The following is a 17,597-nucleotide window of genomic DNA, read 5'->3' as shown; positions in this document are numbered from 1 at the left end:
GTGTATGTGTACTATGACCATACTTTAAATATTTGTGAGAAATTGGTGCTCATTACATACAAATGTCATCAACCACCCAAGAAGGTCAATATAAAGGAGGAAGGGAACTTCATGACAATATCCATGTACTTTTAAAAATGTTCATTGGGTAAATAGTGTTCCAGTGAATTACAGGGCTCTGGTGCCATTAAGGTCTGGACTAATTCAAATGAGCTACTGTCCATCTTAATAACAGGGCACTGCAATATCAGTCATTCGTCTACCGTCTAGTTAGTGTGCAGCTCCCAGTCGGACAGCTGTTGTACAAACCCTCAGTTTGGCCTCATGTTGGTTTTACATTGCAGGACAAGCTCAGGCCCAGGCCTCCTGCAGTGAGAAAATTGCCATCAATATCATAATGGTGTGGCAAGAATAACAGAAAAATGTGTCACTTACTAAATGCAGCAGCTTACGAGTTAGTTGAGGTAATATGTACATGTAGGTTGGGGTAAAGTGATTATGCATAGATAATAAACAGAGAGTAGCAGCATGTGTGAAAGCATGTGAATGTGTGTGTCATCAATATCAAATCAAATCAAATTTAAAATCAAATTGTATTTGTCACATACACATGGTTAGCAGATGTTGATGCGAGTGTAGCGAAATGCTTGTGCTTCTAGTTCCGACAATGCAGTAATAACCAACGAGTAATCTAGCTAACAATTCCAAAACTACTACCTTATACACACAAGTGTAGGGGGATAAAGAATATGTACATAAAGATATATGAATGAGTGATGGTACAGAGCGGCATAGGCAAGATGCAGTAGATGGTATCGAGTACAGTATATACATATGAGATGAGTATGTAAACAAAGTGGCATAGTTTAAAGTGGCTAGTGATACATGTATTACATAAAGATGCAGTAGTTGATATAGAGTACAGTATATACGTATACATATGAGATAAATAATGTAGGGTATGTAAACATTATATTAAGTAGCATTGTTTAAAGTGTTTACTTTACATCGCAAAAGGTTGTTCCAGCCATTATAGGAAGCCTGAAAACCTGAAAATAAAAAGTAAGTATTTTCAAAACCCCGCATTGGACTACTACCCTAGCTAGTTAGCTAACGTTAGCTTGCTAACATCATGCTTCAAATACTAGCTACCTTGTTTCAGGAACAATATAACCAAGGGCACTTAGCTAGTTAGCTACAACATTTCTAATACATTTCTGAACTAACCACACAAAATGTAGAAAAAATTACACAGGTTTGTTTAGGTTTTGTTGCTAGGTAACACAATAACGTGCATTGCGTTTGGCTGGATAGTAGTCATTTGTGATTGGTCATTCTATCTACTTCTGTATTCAGTAGCCTATCCACGTAAGTCTTCATCCAGCTGTGTGCAATACGTTTCTTGATTTGTTGAAGCGACTAGTTGTACATTTTGAAAATCCTTGTTGAGCAAAGCAAACATTGTACAAATATCCGTTTTTTTATATTTTTTATCCTCTAGCTAGTTTGAATACGTTTTTATGGCTGGATCATGGGTATGTAACGTCAGTTATAAGTTTCACTAACTTGCATGAATAGGTTAAAAAACAGAGAAAGCTGAACGAAACTAGCGCCACGAATACAGATGTGTGTTAACGTCTATGGTCGGCCGGTGTTAGGTAGCTAGCATGCTGTGTTGCAAAAGAAAAAAAAAAAAAAAAAAAATCTTGTTCGTGCATTCGCTTGGCTATTGAAGCAGTAACGTTTTGCGTTGGCAATTTATATACATTCTTTAAAACAGTTTGTAGACCGTAGCTAGCTAGGTATGAAAAGCAGGAAGTCCAGCCTGTTTGTTGTTACGTTAATTGTCATTTAGCTAGCTACAATGACAATGGTAATCAAGATATTAAATGATTGGACCTAGGCCAGGGGTGTTAAATTCATTTTGCCCGGGGGCCGCATTCGGTTTTCAACGAAAATTGGTCCTTTTTCCTCACCCCCAACATTTGCAAAAAAAATGTCCTCTTCCGATGTTTCCCTGACTGTCTAGCTTTCATTTTGGTGATTTTGTAATTTTATAGTCTACACAGTTGCGATTTGGTTTTAGTCATTTGAAGGTATATTCACCCCCCCCCCCCTTTTTAGTTATTATTATAACCCTCTCGCAGGCCATATTTGATACCACTGACCTATGCTATGGGCTGCCAATAGAAAACATGGTTGGCTAATTTGTCAAATTGGATATTGCCCAATTACCATTACTGGTGTGTAAATAACTAACTTGTCTATTAACCCATACATATTTTGAAATGTAACTGAATCTGACTCTCTTCACTGTGCATTTAGGGACCAAGCAAAGCCTTCCTGCAACGCAGGAAGAAGAGGGCCAGCAGCAGACGCTGGGCTGTTATGAGTAAAAGACTTCAAGAAACACCTAAGCCCATCGTCACACCTGTAATCACACAGTGAGTCAATCTATGGCTGTCATCACTGCAACATTTTAGTCCATACAGTAGAGTTGTTGTTGACTTGCAACCCTTATTAGTCTAGACTACTGACAGTTGTCCTTCTATTGTTGCCTACAATGTCAACATGGATGGCTGAATGATCGTGCACAGGAGGGAGGACAACGCTTTCCTCAACTCTCTTAACAGTTATCATTCTGTGTGTATTTTTAGACTTGGAAATGGTGACCCAATCACCCAAACCAGTCCAGTTCCTTTGCTAGGTGTCAGAGGGTTGCTGCTGGCTTTTGGCAGGGTATGCCAAATCTGGAGGAACTGCCTGAGCCAGGTAGGTTTCTACAGTATGGCTGTTTGTAACAGGGCTGTTTTGGTAGAGGGAAATGTTATGTTAGATTTCATTCCCAAGCACTTACCTATATGATTCACTCTATATGTCAGTGACACTAACCACATTTCCATCCACAGTTTTTATGCGAGTAAAGTCATACTGTGTAAAAAAATAAAATAAAAATTCAACCACAACAGCTGTGATGGAAACAGGAAGTTGTGGTAAAATTGTATATATCCCGCTCAATCATTTGCTCGTTCGACATGGTGGGATCTTTAGTGTTTGTAAAATTAATTATGTGAGAAATTGCGGCGGAAGCGTTTTTTATGTGCATCATATCACGACTCCAAGTTAGTCAACTTTGAGTCACGTGATGATATGGTATGTGATCCTCCCACTATGACTTGGGGAAACTATGCAGTTTATTAGGCTATAGATGAAATAATGTATGATGAACTTCACAGGGTGGTGAAAGTGCAGTGATCTTGATTCTCCTTTCCAATAAATATCGAGGATCCTATTCTGGTGACATGATGATCGATGCTTGACTGCCGTTTGACAAATAAAAATATATTCTTACTCTTATCCATAATAATCTCATCATACCCGCACAGCTAGAGCGCTAGAGTGCACATGCCAAGACCAGAGTAAGCACGTTTGCTATTTAACACAACTATCTGTAGAGTTGAAAATGCAAAAGAAACGCATTGAACTTTCGATTTTTATTCGGTACATGAAATCTTAAGTGAAACAGTTATTTTTGTGGGCACTGTGTCATCACTCACTGATTTTTATCTACAAAGTCAGTTTGGTGGAGAAACTACACTGCTGGGAAAATGCACATATTTTCTTTATGCATATTTTAGAATATTTGCATGAAAATCTGTTACCAATAAAGATGGAGGAATTCAGATATTACGTCATTGTAACGGAGAGAAATGTACGGCGATATTAGCAAACAAGGCATTTATGGTGAGTACATGGGGGCTGCCCTCTTTATGCACCTTCGCCATTGGATGGAAACCTTGCTACAGAACCAATTTCTACTTCCATCTATCTATTGCAGTCATTTTCTGGATTCTTGAAAACATTTTTCTTCTGGCGGGGGTATGCCAAACAATTAGAGACCCTCCAGAATCAAATGGCTGAGCTGCAGAGGGAGATGGATGCCTTGCATTCTGCTCTTCAGGTGAGACACCAACAATTACACTCAACTGAATGTACCTTATGATGTGACAAACAGCCACATGTCACTAAAGCCTGTCTTATTTCAGCAGGGGGGTAGCACTGCATGCCACTGCCATGGGACTGTGGCTGGTGGTTTAGTCCGTCCAATGTTCCCTACTACTCCCCCTCTTCCGTTGGGCTGTGGGTCCAGTGTAGACCCTCTCCCTGCTCTCACACCACCAGTCCCAGCTCCACCACCACCTCCACCACCACCTCCTCCTCCCCCATCTACCACTTTTCTGCAACCCTACGTCCCTAAAAAAAGAGTGGCCTCCAATGCTCAACAGGTAAGAACTTAACTCACCGTTCATTATTTTTAATTTGGTGGTCATAGATCGATTTCAGTCTCATATCTCCTATGATGTGACCTCTGTCTGTCACTTAGAGCTCCAAGGAGAAGCAGGACATACTGGTGGCTGTGACCCTCAGGGATTTACAGACTGTTAAACTGAGAAAGGTCATTGTCAGCAGTGTGAAATCAAAGGTAAGCAAGGCATATCCTTAGCCTACTCAAAGTAATGAGCGCCTTCCACCTGTCCAAAATGTAAGAGCCACAGGACACTCCCACATAGCATGCAGTATTGTGCCTGCTTCTCTTGCATTTCCAGCATAAACGTGTGCAACAAGGCCATTGTATTACAATGGGTCTGTCTCTATTTCAGAGGACTCCAGAGAAAATACGTGCCCCTCTGGTCACTGTGGCGGACCTGCAGAATGTCCGTCTGAAACGATCCCACTGCCAACTGCTCCCTAAGCTCCCCAAATGCCTTAGCGCTGGCAGGTAAACCTATCCCCTATTTCTTCATCTGCTGCCATTGTTTTGTGACCAGAAGATTATCAGTGTCCTCCATCATGGTCCTGGGGATCCACCACATGTTGTGCAGGCTTTTGTTCAAGGCCAATACTGATAATAATTTGAATCATGTTTATCAGGCCTGGAACAAATGCCTGCACACCTGGATGAGAATTAAAATAATCGCTTTTGAAATAATTGTTTTCTTTCTTGGATTTGTGTTGTCCTACTGTGGAGATGATCAAATGTTATTTCCCACTCTAGAACACCTTCTAAAAACCCCATGAGTCTGCGTACACAGCTGAAGAGAGTTCAAATCAATAGGTAATGTGTTTCAACCCTCAAGTGCTTTATTCTGGGGTTCTTGTGTTACCTGAAAACAGGAAGTCAAAGGACTATAATCAAGTGAGAGCTCAGTCTGACTTTTTCTCTCTATTCTTTAGGAGTCCTGGTGGTACTCCTTTGTTTGACAAGGAGAATATGGAGGCAGGCACTGGCCTCACCCCCATCATGACTCAGGCTCTGCAACGCAAGTTCCAGGTAGGTCACTCACTCCACTCGGAGCACCACAACTTTAGAGCCCATGTGCATGAATGTATGGTTATAAAGGTGTATCCCCTTTTTCACTACTTTTGTTTTCTTTATTCCCTCAGAGTGCCTTATCACGAGGACCGTCTCCAAAGGCAAAGAATTGCAATGGAAGCTTTGATAATCAAAACTGAGACATTTGTTGATAAATACACAATGTCGATCCAGACGAGTTGAAATGTAACAGTGAAAAGCAGCTGCTCTGTTGTATGCGGATGGTATGCAAGCTATGGATGTAACTATTGGCGCAATGCACATTTACTAGCGCATTCTGATTTCCACTGCTGAATGGGTTACTCCTTTCCTTTGCTGGATGGGTTACATAATGCTTTCCATTGCTGAATGGTTTATTAAGTGCTAGGGAGATTGAGGATGAGAAGAGGAAACACTGTTTTGTCTTGAACCACTTTTAAAATGAACATAAATTCTGAAAGCAAGCATTTTCTGTGAAAGCTGCTTTTACAGAACAGTCCTGTTAATTCATTGAATGACAGATGAGGACTTGCCTTGACTGCCCCTCTGTATCAGGCATAGGATTGGTTATTCCCAACACTGCCTTAAAGCCTCATGCTTCTTGGAACAGTGATATTAAGTGAGCCATACTGAGATTTAAAAGGCAGTAGTTGAGATACTCTGTACATGTTGAGGAAATACAATCTGTGACGAGTTACTTGAACTGTGTGAGATGCATCACATGTTTTTAATGTGGGTTCAGTTAGTAGTCATTTTTATGAGGAAGTAAATGTATCTGATATGTTTGTGAGCTATTGTGTTTTGATCTTTGTTTATATAGCTTTTTTCTCAAATCTTATATTGCATGATATTTTTAATTTGCTACTGTAACCAAATAAAATCTGTTACATTTTTAAAGTTTTTATTTAAGAATGTATTTTTACCAATATTGTGCTTATAAGAATAAAATTACATTTGTGAATTCCTAGACATGTTTTAAGTGTTATTATAAAACACAATTTTTTTACACAATTTCGGTATCCATAAAAGACCATACCTGTTTTGGTTGCGGGAACACAAATGTCCCTTGTTTCTACACGGAACATTTTACTTGTGTCCACGGAAAGTGGCCTTGTGCGCATATATTTATCTTCCCCACATTGATTTGGCCGGAAGAAATGGCGTTGCCCATGAGTTTGGGAGTGCTTCTAGAATCAGAAGTAATAGAGGATCCATTGTACAAAGATGACGGTCTCTGTGTACTTGGTTTATTCGGTAAGACTGCGATGCAACCCGGATCGCCAAAAGAGTTTCTAATCAACACGCTCGCGGACAAGCACATCTATGATCTCTTCCGACTGGATGAGACTGACAAGAACAGTGGAGGCTTGATTCAGGCATACTACAGCCAAGAAAACCGCGTATTGTATCTGGTGCTTACTTCAGTTTGTGACAACCGACAGCTTTTGCGGGCGTGTGAGTCTTTGAGTGCGGGCATCGGACACTCCGATGCGCATGAATCGTGGAAAGGGGCGGATAAACAGCATTGTTTAGCATTGCTCTATCTCTTCTCCTTGTGCCATGTCCTGCTACTGGTCCATCCTACATGCTGCTTTGATGTCACCTATGACAGATTGTTCCGTGCTGTGGATGCACTTCGTCAGAAAACTCTGCCACTACTACGTGCTGCCATTAAGGATTCCAACATATCCAAAGAATGGAAGGTGAACTGCCGCCCCTGTCCCCCACGCCTCCTATTTGTATTCCAGATGAATGGAACCCTGAGAAGCTGTGGTGGAAATGGTTCAGATCCTTCTGTGGGAAATGCTGACAAGCCCAAGAAACACTCTCCACGAAGACGCCTACAGCATGCATTGGAGGACCAGATATATCGCATTTTCCGGAAAAGTCGGGTCCTCACCAACCAGAGCAGTAATTGCTTGTTCACTGTCCCTGCTAACCAGGCATTTGTGTATGTGGTGCCAGGGCCAGAGGAGGACCCAGTGGCAGCCGTGCTGGGGCAGCTGCGCTCCAACTGCGCCCTGCGGGAAAATGACACCAACACCTCAGTATCTGGACCCAGGCGCTATCAACAAATGCGTCACTCTGCTAGACATCCATCCTTCAATGTAGAAAGCAGCAGCCTCTCAGGGGGGCAACTAGTGGACTGTAGTCTGAAGGAGTTCCTTTGGCAGCATGTTGCGCTGGTGTTGACCAAGAAAGGCTTTGACGACAGCGTCGGTCGCAATCCACAGCCTTCCCATTTTGAGCTTCCAACTTACTCCAAGTGGGCCCAAGTGGCCTACAGGCTGCATCAGGTTATGATAGCCAACACAGATGAGGAAAGTGCTGAGCTATCCGTAAAAGTGCAGAGTCAGCTTAAAGTGTTGGAGGGTTTCCTGGACACGGATGCCAAGTTCTCTGAGAACCGCTGTCAGAAAGCCCTGCCGCTGGCACATAGCACCTACCAGTCAACCTTCCCCATAACTATACCACCACGGTGCACAAAAACCAACTGACACAAGCACTTCGGGTCTATAGTCAGCATGCACGTGGCGTAGCTTTTCAGCGCTATGCCTTGCAGTTGCATGAGGACTGCTACAAGTTCTGGAGTAATGGGCATCAGCTATGTGAAGAGCGCAGTCTGACGGACCAACACTGTGTGCACAAGTTTCACCTGCTGCCTCGGCCAGGTAAAGCCTCAATCACTACCATACAGAAAATGAGAAATTATAGTATTTTCCATATTTAAAACGCATAGGTATCATAACAGGTATCAACATAGTTGGTAATCGGTGTATCTCAGAATATCAATTTTGAACTACATTGTTATGGCTAACAACTGTCTTCTATGTTACTGTATCCGCAGGTGAGAAGCAAGAGATGGACCACAACCCGCCCATCCTCAACCACAACAGCAGGGGGCGTTCCACTGGCTCGTGTAACTGTGGCCGGAAGCAAGCCCCTCGTGAGGACCCCTTTGCCATCCAAGCTGCCAACTATGACTTCTACCAAGTTAGTATCTATCATTGTTTATGCAGAACTTTGTTCTAAAGCGGTATCCACAGCCATTGGATTTGGTGAACATAATAAAGTGGCCATATACAGAAAAGCCAAAGGCTGGACCTAAAATAGTGTCAGATCATATAACACATTTAGTAGTGATTCATATGTTTAACAAAAGTTTGTCTGATGTGTGTAACGTGGAGCATCCAGACGCTGCACTTGATGCATTTATGACATTGTTTCTTCCAGTTATTGATAAGCCTGGCCCTATTAAGAAACTGACTGTTAGAATTGATGAGGAATTGGAAAACTGTATGTTTGAGAGCGATGAAGCAAAAGGAGTGGCTAATAAGTCTAGCTGCACATCTGATTGGCAAACTTACTGTAAATTGAGAAATTGTGACTGAACAAAAATAACTACAAAACGAAGACAAATAATATAAAGTATGATGGAAAAAAGCTTTTGGAGTACATTAAATTAAATTATGGACAGAAAGACATTCAACTCCACATTTTATTGAAACAGAAGGCTCAGTCATCACAAAACCTTTTGATATTGGCAATTATTTTAATGACTTTCATTGCCAAAGTGGGCAAACTCAGGCATGAAATGCCAACAACAAACTGTGAGACATCATATTCATGCATAAAATACCTAATATTTAAAGGAAAGCATTGTAATTTAGAATTCTGTAAATATAGTGTGGGAGAGGTGGGGAAAGTATTGTTGTCCATCAGTAATGAGAAACCACTTGGTATTGACATTTTAGATGGAAAGCTACTGACAATGTTGGGGGACTATATTGTCACTCCTGTTTAACTTGAATCTGAGCCCATGAAGAGTGTTTGTCCTTGGACCTGGATGGAAGGAAAAGTCTGGACATTGGACATACAGTGCATTCGGAAAGTATTCAGACCCCGTTTTCCACGGTTTGTTATGTTACAGCCCTATTCTAAAATGGATCAATTATTTTTTTCCTCTCAACAATCTACACACACATACCCCATGATGACAAAGTGAAAACAGGTTTTTAGAAATTTCGGCAAATGTATAAAAAACCACCACAGGTATTCAGACCCTTTGCTATGAGACTCGAAATTGAGCTCGGGTGCATCCTATTTCCATTGATCATCCTTGATGTTTTTACAACTTGATTGCAGTCCATCTGTGGTAAATTACATTTGTTGGACATTATTTGGAAAGGCTGTCTATATAAGGTCTCACAGTTGGCAGTGCATATCAGAGCAAAAACCAAGCCATGAGGTCGAAGGAATTGTCCGTAGACCTGCAAGACAGGTTTGTCAAGGCACATATCTTGGGAAGGGTATCAAAACATTTCTGCAGCATTGAAGGTCCCCAAGAACACAGTGGCCTTTATCATTCTTAAATGGTAGAAGTTTGGAACCACCAAGATTCTTCCTAGAGCAGGCCGCCCGGCCAAACTGAGCAATTGGTCAGGGAGGTGACCAAGAACCCGATGGTCACTCTGACAGAGCTCCAGAGTTCCTCTGTGGAGATGGGAGAACCTTCCAGAAGGACAACCATCTTTACAGCACTTCACCAATTAGGCCTTTATGGTAGCGTGGCCAGACGGAAACCACTCCTCAGTAAAAGGCACATGACAGCCCACTTGGAGTTTGCCAAAAGGCAGCAAAAGGAATCAGACCATGAGAAAGAAGATTCTCTGGTCTGATGAAACCAAGATTCTTGGTCACCTTCGTCCCCGATTGCTCAGTTTGGCCGGACAGCCAGCTCTAGGAAGAGTTTGGGTGGTTCCAAACTTCTTGGACCTTCAATGCTGCAGAATTTGTTGGTACCCTTCCCCAGATCTGTGCCTGGACACAATCCTGTCTCGGAGCTCTACGGACAATTCGTTAAACCTCATGGCTTGGTTTTTGCCTTGACATGCACTGTCACCTGGAGACAGGTGTGTGCCTTTCCAAATCCTGTCCAATCAATTGAATTTACCACCGGTGGACTCCAAGTTGTAGAAACATCTCAAGGATGATCAATGGAAACATGATGCAGCTCAGCTCAATTTCGAGTCTCATAGCAAAGGGTCTGAATACTTACGTAAATAAGGTATTTCTGTTTTTTATATTTAATATATTTGCACAAAAAAAAAAGTTTGCTTTGTCATTATGGGGTGTTGTGTGTAGATTGAGGGGGAAAAATATATATAATCATATATAACGTAACAAAATGTGGAAAAGGTGAAGGGGTCTGAATACTTTCTGAATGCACCGTATGTGTATGTACTGTTGTGTCAGCAATGTGTGTAACTGTTTTATTATTTTAAATGTGTGTAGTTCAGTCCTTGAGCTGTTCTTGTCTATTGCTGTTCTGTATTATGTCGTGTTTTGTGCTTCAGAATACTAAAGTACTATATCCACCAACAGATCTCTGCAGACAGCCTGGTCTCATGGACTAGACGTAACATACTAAATATAAGACCGGGATATGATATGGTTACATGAGCCAGATTGTTTTTTTTTTTTTTTCTCCCCAATTTTGTGGTGTCCAATTGGTAGTAGCTCCTGTCTTGTCTCATTGCTGCAACTCCCATATGGACTCGCGCGAGGCGAAGGTCGAGAGCCATGCGTCCTCCGAAACACAACCCAACCAAGCTGCACCAATGTGTCGGAGGAAACACCGTACACCTAGCGACCTGGTCAGCGTGCACTGCGCCCGGCCCGCCACAGGAGTCACTACTGTGCGATGAGACTAGGATGTCCCTCCTGGCTAACCTGGACGACGCTGGGCCAATTGTGCGCCTCCCGGTCGCGACAGAGCCTGGGCTCGAACTCAGAATCTCTGGTGGCACAGTGCCTTAGACCATTGCGCCACCCAGAGGCTGGTTACTTAAGGCAAAAATGAAAGTAAGGTGGTTGGTAATGGGTGTACCTATAACGCGAATGTCTAGCAAACCAAAGGTTGTGAGTTCGAATCTCATTCTACTACGCTATTATTTTAGCTAATTACCAACTTTTCAACTACTTGACACCTACTTAGCGTGTTAACTAACCCTTAACCCTAGCCTAGCTAACGTTAGCCACCTAGCTAGAATTCCTAACATGTTTTTCAAATTCGTAACATATTGTACATTTTGCAATTTTTTTACATATAATATTAATTGTTATTTGTATCATAAGAAATGAGCGCTGGACATCCACAAATTAGTACATACTAGAGGTCGACCGATTATGATTTTTCAACACCAATACCGATTATCGGAGGACCAAAAAATGCTGATTTAATCGGCCGATTTAAAAAAATAAATAAAAAAAATGTAATAATAAAATATATATATATTTTTTTTATAATGACAATTACAACAATACTGAATGAACACTTATTTTACCTTAATATAATACATCAATCAAATCAATTTAGCCTCAAATAAATAATGAAACCTGTTCAATTTGGTTTAAATACTGCAAAAAAAAAGTGTTGGGGGAGAAAGTAAAAGTGCAATATGTTCCATGTAAGAAAGCTAACGTTTAAGTTCCTTGCTCAGAACATGAGAACATATGAAAGCTGGTGGTTCCTTTTAACATGAGTCTTCAATATTCCCAGGTAAGAAGTTTTAGGTTGTAGTTATTATAGGAATTATAGGACTATTTCTCTCTATACGATTTGTATTTCATATACCTTTGACTATTGGATGTTCTTATAGGCACTTTAGTATTGCCACTGTAACAGTATAGCTTCCGTCCCTCTCCTTGCCCCTACCTGGGCTCGAACCAGGAACACATCGACAACAGCCACCCTCGAAGCAGCAACTACTCCAAGTCTCAGAGCGAGTGACATTTGAAACGCTATTAGCACACACCCCGCTAACTAGCTAGGCATTTCACATCGGTTACACCAGCCTAATCTCGGGAGTTGATAGGCTTGAAGTCATAAACAGCTCAATGCTTGAAGCATTGCGAAGAGCTGCTGGCAAAACGCACGAAAGTGCTGTTTGAATGAATGTTTACGAGCCTGCTGGTGCCTACCATTGCTCAGTCAGACTGCTCTATCAAATCATATACTTAATTATAACATAATAACACACAGAAATACGAGCAATACAGGCAATGAACGCAGAGAAGTGACACAATTTCACCTGGCTAATATTGCCTGCTAACCTGGATTTCTTTTGGCTAAATATGCAGGTTTAGAAATGTATACTAATGTGGATTGATTTTAAGAAAGGCATTAACGTTTATGGTTAGGTACACGTTGGAGCGACGACAGTTCTTTTTCACGAATGCTCACCGCATCGATTTTATATGCAACGCAGGACACCCTAGATAAACTAGTAATATCATCAACCATGTGTAGTTAACTAGTGATTGTGGTTGATTTTTTTTATAAGATAAGTTTAATTCTAGCTTGCAACTTACCTTTGCTTCTTACTGCATTCGCGTAACAGGCAGGCTCCTCGTGGAGTGCAATGAGGGGCAGGTGGTTAGAGCATTGGACTAGTTAACTGTAAGGTTGCAAGATTGAATCCCAGAGCTGACCAGATAAAAAGCTGTCGTTCTGCCCCTGAACAAGGCAGTTAACACACTGTACCTAGGCCGTCATTGAAAATAAGAATATGTTCTTAACTGACTTGCCTAGTTAAAGGTGTAAAAAAAAAAAGTTTGCCTAAATCGGCGTCCAAAAATACCGATTTCCGATTATGAAAACGTGAAATCGGCCCTAATTAATCGGCCATTCCGATTAATCGGTCGACCTCTAATACATACCATACGAAACGTAACAATTCATACTAAATGGAGTGTCGCCGATTTACGTACGGAATAATACAAAATGCTCTGAGACCAGGTTGTTGCAGAGGACACCAGCATAACCCCCAACTGTACCTCAGTCTTTTCACTTTATCTCACCCTGTTGCCCTGTAGATGCTTGAAGAGAAATGCTGCGGGATGCTGGAGAGGATCGACTTTCCTGTTTTCCAGCCGAGCACCCCAGATCCAGCCCCAGCCTGCGAAGAAGCACCCAGGTCCCCTGAGGTGGCAGCCCCAGTCCTGTCGTCAGGGTCAGAGCCATCAGAGGTGGAGAAGCTGAAGGAGAGTATACCAGCATCCCACACCCCTGGGGAGAGCACCAGCCTCAGCCTGGCCCTCAGCCTGGGTCAGTCCACTGACAGCCTGGGGCCCTATGGAGACGGAGTGGGAGGCGAGGGCCAGGAGAAGAGGCCCGGCCTGGTAGACCGCCAGGCCTCCACCGTGGAGTACCTCCCAGGCATGCTCCACTCAGGCTGCCCCAAAGGCCTGCTGCCCAAGTTCTCTAGCTGGTCGCTGGTCAAGCTGGGCCCCGCCAAGGCCTACAACCCCCACACTGGCCTGGAGCAGCCAGGCTTCCTGCCTGGCTCCTCCTTTCTCCTGCCCTGGGACGTAGTGATTCGCTCCCGCTCTGAAGATGAAGTGGGCCTAACTGAGCCCCTGGATGGGGGACCCTCTTCCTGGCCGGCCCCCAACAAAGCCCTAGTGGGAAAGCGGGGGAGCACAGGGGGCCTTGGTAGGGGACGCAGGCGAGATGACGTGGCCCGGGCCTTCGTGGGCTTTGAGTACGAGGACAGTAGGGGTCGGCGTTTCCTTAGCTCAGGGCCTGATAAAGTGGTGAAGGTGCTGGGTCCTGGAGGGGCAAAAGAGCCGGCCACCAGGGCCCTGAACACAGACATGCCCCTGTACATCCCTTCTCCAGCCCAGGGGCGCGGCCTGAAACCCAACTATGCCCAGCTGGCGCGTCTCTACATTGTTGTACCTGACGCCCACCTGGAGATAACACTTAACCCACAGGTACACTTGCCTGGCCTTCATTTACCTGTCAACTGGTGTTTGTCACAAGTGAATTATTCTCATGTTTTCCTCATCTATAAGTAAATTCCTCACTTCTCGTGTTTTCCTGGTGAAGAAACACCAGTTTTGCTAAACTCTCAATGCATTTAGAACTGGACTCATTTTGAGTTGTGACAGGCTGTGTCGACTGGAGATTATTATTATTTTTTTGCAAATAGTCCCTTTGTTGATTGAGATGTAATGCTTTAATGTTGACTGTAAAACACTGCCCCTTTTTCTTCTTAGGTCCAACTGGGCTCTCCACCCTGTTCAGTGTTCCATCCAGAGCAGACGGAGCTGGCGCTGCCCCCTGATGGCCTGTGGGTCCTACGTTTCCCTTACTCCTACGTCACAGACCGTGGCCCATGTTACCCACCTAAAGACAATCAGCCCCTGGCCAACTACAAGGTCCTCAGAGGCATCTTGCGTGCCAACACTGCCAGCCCCCTTCCACCACAGTAACCCCCACTCATAACATTGCACCGCAAAGTGGCTCTCACTTACTTGCAAGGTTATTGTAAAAATGACTGTTGGTTGGACCGTGACCTCTTGCCTGGTGTTGTTTTATCCCCTAACAAATTATTTTGAGTTAAATGGAATTGGGCTGGATTAGTTTATTATGAATGGCAATCTCATAAAATAAAAGTGTTGGTCTGCGCACAACTGCATTTCCACTGGGATATATTCAAATTGAAGATATTGATCTCATATCTATTGAGAAGAGAATAAATGGCATCTTATGGATGATCCTTGTCTGTTGGCTTTATTCACTGTTATTGTGCACACTCAATCCATCCAGAGGCTTATTTTGAGTTTGACTCTAGTATGATCATTATTCAGACAACCATTGTTCGCCTCAGGTAGAGTAGATCATGATAAGCTATAGACCACACTATCTACCTAGAGAGTTTATCTGTATTTTTCGTAGCTGTTTACATACCACGAGACTGAGGCTGGCACTAAGACAGCATTTAAAAGAGCTTTAACCAAGAAAGCGCTCACCCAGAGGCGGCGCTCCTAGTAGCCGGGGACTTTAATGCAGGGAAACTTAAATCCGTTTCACCAAATTTCTATCCACATGTTAAATGTGCAACCAGAGAGAGAGAGAAATTCTAGACCACCTTTACTCCACTCTCCTCTACAAAGCTCGCCCTCCATTTGGCAAATCTGACCATAACTCTATCCTCCTGATTCCTACTTACAAGCTAAAAATTAAAGCAGGAAGCACTGTTGACTCAGTCTATAAAAAAGTGGTCAGATGAAGCACATGCTAAACTACAGGACTGTTTTGCTAGCACAAACTGGAATATGTTCTGGGATTCCTCCGATGACATTGAAGAGTACACCACATCAGTCATTGGCTTCATCAATAAGTGCACCAATGACGTCGTCCCCAAAGTGACCGTACATACATACTAGAGGTTGACCGATTTAAGATTTTTCAACGCCGATACCAATTATTGGAAGATCAAAAAAAGCAGATACCGATTTAATCGGCTGATTATTATACATATTTGTAATAAATTACAACAATACTGAATGAACAATGAACACTTATTTTAACTTAATATAATAAATAAAATAAATATAGTCTCAAATAATGAAACGTGTTCAATATGGTTTAAATAATACAAAAACAGTGTTGGAGAAGAAAGTAAAAGTGCAATATGTGCCATGTAAAAAAGCTACTGTTTAAGTTCCTGAGAACATATGAAAGCTGGTGGTTCCTTTTAACATGACTCTTCAATATTCCCAGTTAAGAAGTTTTAGGTTGTAGTTATTATAGGACTATTTCTCGCTATACCATTTGTATTTTATATACCTTTGACTATTGGATGTTTTTATAGGCACTTTAGTATTGCTAGCCTAATCTCGGGAGTTGATAGGCTTGAAGTCATAAACAGCATTGCTAAGAGCTGCTGTTTGAATGAATGCTTACGAGCCTGCTGCTGCCTACCACCGCTCAGTCAGACTGCTCTATCAAATATCAAATCATATACTTAATTATAAACACACAGAAATACAAGCCTTTGGTCATAAATATGGTCAAATCCAGGAACTATAATTTCGAAAACAAAGCATTTATTCTTTCAGTGAAATACGGAACCGTTCCGTATTTTATCGAAATGGTGGCAAGTCTAAGTATGACTGTTACATTGCACAACCGTCAATGTTATGTCATAATTATATACAATTCTGGCAACTAAATTACTGTCTTTGTTAGGAATAAATGGCCTTTCAACAGTTTGCAACGAGCCAGGCGGCCCAAACTGCTGCATACAGTGGGGCAAAAAAGTATTTAGTCAGCCACCAATTGTTCAAGTTCTCCCACTTAAAAAGATGAGAGGCCTCTAATTTTCATCATAGATACACTTAAACTATAACAGACAAAATGAGGAAAAAAAATCCAGAAAATCACATTGTAGGATTTTTAATGAATTTATTTGCAAATTATGGTGGAAAATAAGTATTTGGTCACATACAAACAGGCAAGATTTCTGGCTCTCACAGACCTGTAACTTCTTCTTTAAGAGGCTCCTCTGTCCTCCACTCGTTACCTGTATTAATGGCACCTGTTTGAACTTGTTATCAGTATAAAAGACACCTGTCCACAACCTCAAACAGTCACACTCCAAACTCCACTATGGCCAAGACCAAAGAGCTGTCAAAGGACACCAGAAACAAAATTGTAGACCTGCACCAGGCTGGGAAGACTGAATCTGCAATAGGTAAGCAGCTTGGTTTGAAGAAATCAACTGTGGGAGCAATTATTAGGAAATGGAAGACATACAAGACCACTGATAATCTCCCTCGATCTGGGGCTCCACGCAAGATCTCACCCCGTGGGGTCAAAATGATCACAAGAACGGTGAGCAAAAATCCCAGAACCACACAAGGGGACCTAGTGAATGACCTGCAGAGAGCTGGGACCAAAGTAACAAAGCCTACCATCAGTAACACACTACGCCGCCAGGGACTCAAATCCTGCAGTGCCAGACGTGTCCCCCCTGCTTAAGCCAGTACATATCCAGGCCCGTCTGAAATTTGCTAGAGAGCATTTGGATGATCCAGAAGAAGATTGGGAGAATGTCATATGGTCAGATGAAACCAAAATATAACTTTTTGGTAAAAACTCAACTCGTCGTGTTTGGAGGACAAAGAATGCTGAGTTGCATCCAAAGAACACCATACCTACTGTGAAGCATGGGGGTGGAAACATCATGCTTTGGGGCTGTTTTTCTGCAAAGGGACCAGGACGACTGATCCGAGTAAAGGAAAGAATGAATGGGGCCATGTATCGTGAGATTTTGAGTGAAAACCTCCTTCCATCAATCAGCAAGGGCATTGAAGATGAAACGTGGCTGGGTCTTTCAGCATGACAATGATCCCAAACACACCGCCCGGGCAAACGAAGGAGTGGCTTCGT

General features: G+C 42.5%; 2 protein-coding genes across 3 annotated transcripts; both read left to right on the top strand.

Moving 5' to 3' along the window:
• The first annotated feature begins 1,387 nt into the window (after positions 1-1,387).
• LOC115135986 (proline-rich protein 11-like) lies at positions 1,388-6,320 on the top strand. Of its 2 annotated transcripts, none has more exons than XM_029671270.2 (10): positions 1,388-1,535; positions 2,326-2,444; positions 2,658-2,772; positions 3,839-3,961; positions 4,050-4,286; positions 4,385-4,483; positions 4,662-4,780; positions 5,057-5,116; positions 5,236-5,332; positions 5,446-6,320. In XM_029671270.2, the coding sequence occupies exons 1-10, from the start codon at positions 1,521-1,523 to the stop codon at positions 5,512-5,514; spliced, it is 1,053 nt and encodes a 350-aa protein (XP_029527130.1). In that variant the 5' UTR covers positions 1,388-1,520; the 3' UTR covers positions 5,515-6,320. The 2 variants fall into 2 exon arrangements, with proteins under 2 accessions (XP_029527130.1, XP_029527129.1); XM_029671269.2 differs by having other exon boundaries at positions 4,047-4,286.
• Positions 6,321-6,476: 156 nt separating this feature from the next.
• On the top strand, positions 6,477-14,915 carry LOC115135985 (nonsense-mediated mRNA decay factor SMG8-like). Its single transcript, XM_029671268.2, is given in 5 exon segments — positions 6,477-7,801; positions 7,804-8,025; positions 8,202-8,347; positions 13,232-14,131; positions 14,417-14,915. Coding segments are annotated over 5 exon segments (2,775 nt in total). The 5' UTR covers positions 6,477-6,510; the 3' UTR covers positions 14,633-14,915.
• Positions 14,916-17,597: the final 2,682 nt, after the last annotated feature.

This window comes from Oncorhynchus nerka, linkage group LG10, assembly GCF_034236695.1.
Source record: "Oncorhynchus nerka isolate Pitt River linkage group LG10, Oner_Uvic_2.0, whole genome shotgun sequence".
In the NCBI taxonomy this organism is placed as follows: Eukaryota; Metazoa; Chordata; class Actinopteri; order Salmoniformes; family Salmonidae; genus Oncorhynchus; species Oncorhynchus nerka.
This window is presented reverse-complemented; position numbering and strand designations above follow the sequence as displayed.

Bases quoted from the DNA above. Each gene is read 5' to 3' on its own strand.
- LOC115135986 (XM_029671269.2), top strand. The intron at 4,484-4,661 runs GTAAGCAAGGCA...TCTCTATTTCAG, and splicing joins TCAGCAGTGTGAAATCAAAG to AGGACTCCAGAGAAAATACG. The intron at 4,781-5,056 runs GTAAACCTATCC...TTCCCACTCTAG, and splicing joins AAATGCCTTAGCGCTGGCAG to AACACCTTCTAAAAACCCCA.